We start from the raw sequence: 2,861 nt of genomic DNA on the forward strand, positions 1-2,861 counted from the left end.
ATATATGTATATATGTGTATATATATATGTATATATATGTATATATATATATGTACATGTATGTATATATGTACATGTATGTATATATGTACATGTATGTATATATGTATATGTATATATATATATGTATATGTACATGTGTATATGTACATGTATATATGTATATATATGTATATATGTATAGGTGTGTATGTATGTATGTATATGCGTGTAAATGTATGTGTATGTATACTGTCTCTTATACACATCTAGATGTGTATAAGAGACAGCTACAACTAGGTACTACAATATACACCACGATTAGGTACCAAACCATTCACAATATCCAGAGATACTTGTATATTAATAATAACATTCTCAGCAGCCACTAAAGCAAATCTGTGTGGGGTTGTCAGTTTAATAATCATACCCAAACTAATATTATCTAATAATTAAATTTTTTCCTCTGTTACTTTCTTTGTTTTTCTCCGACTGCACTATGAAACATGCAAGTTTGTATGAATAATATTTATTGTGTACAGTATATTGTATTGACAGGAGGGGTTATTGTGGATGGGTGAATTGTTCAAAGGCCTTATTTTGGCCGATAATCTGTATAGATTTTGATATAAAAATGACATTAAATTTTATCTTTCAGCAAATGGACGACACATTGCTGACCCTCAGTCTGAGTAATTGGATGGAGTTGCCAGGTATGGAGTTTAAGAAATGGCTGCAGGATACTCGGTAAAGTGTAATTATTTATGACTTCAATTAAAAACACAATGATGCAAGTCAAGTTGGTCAATCCAAATAATCAAAGTAGTAATTTAAATTTGTTGAGTTGAATTGTTGACATTCTTATATTTTAAATTATTCATTTTATGACAGGTTACAAAATGACGAGTCTGCAAGACCAGATAATAACAATCGTGCAAATGTTTCGGAAGTTGCTCAGTATTACACAGAGTATGTCAGGAAGATGAACCTAGGTGACAACTTTTACTCAAATGTGAAGGTCACATCCGTCAAAAAGCTGACAGGAATGCGAGTTATAAATTCCGAAAACGGAGAGCCTGAGATTGCGTGTCGACGATGTCGAAGGCTTGAAGGAGAAAACATGTTTGAAGTGAAAGGCATTGCGAGGCACAATGATTTGGGTACGGAGGAACCCTTTTGTATCTTTACACCGAATGTTGTCCTTGCCACAGGCACAAGCGATGACCCTAATAGACTCTTTGTACCAGGAGAAGACCTAAATTATGTTTCACACAATTTAAAGAAATTAGAGGAGGCTATAGTGAACGAAGAAATTGTCTCAAATTCCGACCCAGTGTTGATAGTTGGAGCCGGACTGAGCGCTGCTGATGCAATACTATACACACAGAGTTTGAATATTCCTGTTATGCACGCTTTCAGGCGAAAAGCTAGCAACAAAAATCAACCTCTGAGGAGTCTGCCGAAACTCCTGTACCCCGAGTACAATCTAATCTACAATATGATGAACAGTGGACCGCAATCTAACAAAAATTACCTCAATTTACAGCAGCATACTCTTGTAGAGTTCAGGTCGGACAGGACAGTGTTATTAAAGAATTCAGAAGGCACAGAGAGAGAGATAAAAGTCTCACATGCTTGTGTTCTGATTGGTTCCAAACCAAAGTTAGACTTTCTTCCTGACAATGGCAAGTCTTACAGTGTACACACGAACTCTCCTGTCACTTGTAAAGGCAATCCGATACATGTAGATCCATACACAATGGAAAGCAACATGGAACCGGGTCTGTATGCAATAGGTCCGTTAGTGGGCGACAACTTTGTCCGCTTTCTCCAGGGGGGTGCATTGGCAGTTGCATCAAACTTAATCCAGAAGAAAACTTCATCACACTTATCCTCTCCAAATCGCCTTGAGAGATAAACAACTTTTACTTTAAGTCAATAATAAAAATATACTGGTAGTACAGTATCTGTAATTACAATTAAATTTTATCATGCAAAATGATCCAGTTGTGCAAAAGAGCCACATTTCTTGGCCTATGGCCGGGTCTAGACCATCAAATTTTATTTGACAAAAAACTACTGTTTGCCCATATATATATTTTGACAAAAAAACAAAAACATATCACATTATTTTGTCAAATAAAATTTGATAGGCTGGACAGGGCTTTAGTTGTGCCGACCGGATTACAAATCAAAAACCGATAACCATATCATTTTATTCAGCTGTCTTGGTTGTTACAGTGATGATATAATTCAATAAAAACTGAATAGTACCACATCTTAAAAATTATACTATTGCTCAAATATTCTAGATGGAAATAATTCATTTTAAACTGATGCACATGAGAGACTTAGTTGAGCAAACAGCTCAGCAGCAACATCTCGCATCCATATTCATCTTGAGACTATAAAGATTCACAATGAATATTACACACGCTAGTTATTTTACCCAGCTGAATTTGCTTGCACATGGTGCGGTTCTGGGGGATGATTTTGGGATTATTTGGTTACCAGAGAATACAAAATTTTTCATTTGTACCTAGCATTCTGGTGTTGGGATTTAATTATCTATATTTATATTTTATTGTTTTGGTATTTTCATGTAAATATGTCAAGTGTTGTGTAAAACCTCAAAGTATAAATTATCATCCTTGCTATTTATTTAAATGCTGTTTCTTTACATCATCTGGTGTAAATATAGATAAAACTTTATTTTTAATATTTGTAATGTTTACCATATATATATATATATGTATATGTATATATATGTATATATATATGTATATGTATATATATGTATATATATGTATATATATATGTATATGTATGTATATGTAATGTATGTATGTATATGTATGTATGTATGTATGTATGTATGTATA

At 33.5% G+C, this 2,861-nt stretch overlaps 1 protein-coding gene across 1 annotated transcript in view; it reads left to right on the plus strand.

The window, feature by feature from the left end:
* LOC117124054 (oxidative stress-induced growth inhibitor 1-like) overlaps positions 1–2,725 on the plus strand; it is a 5,726-nt gene extending 3,001 nt beyond the window's left edge. The window contains exons 4-5 of the mRNA XM_033270180.1: positions 638–726; positions 871–2,725. Coding sequence (XP_033126071.1) covers positions 638–726; positions 871–1,897 — 1,116 coding nt within the window. The 3' untranslated portion in view covers positions 1,898–2,725. The remainder of the gene's footprint in view (positions 1–637; positions 727–870) is intronic.
* The last annotated feature ends 136 nt before the right edge of the window (positions 2,726–2,861 follow it).

This window comes from Anneissia japonica, unplaced genomic scaffold, assembly GCF_011630105.1.
Source record: "Anneissia japonica isolate Jap-2015-1 unplaced genomic scaffold, ASM1163010v1 scaffold522_len1101056_cov227, whole genome shotgun sequence".
NCBI lineage: Eukaryota > Metazoa > Echinodermata > Crinoidea > Comatulida > Comatulidae > Anneissia > Anneissia japonica.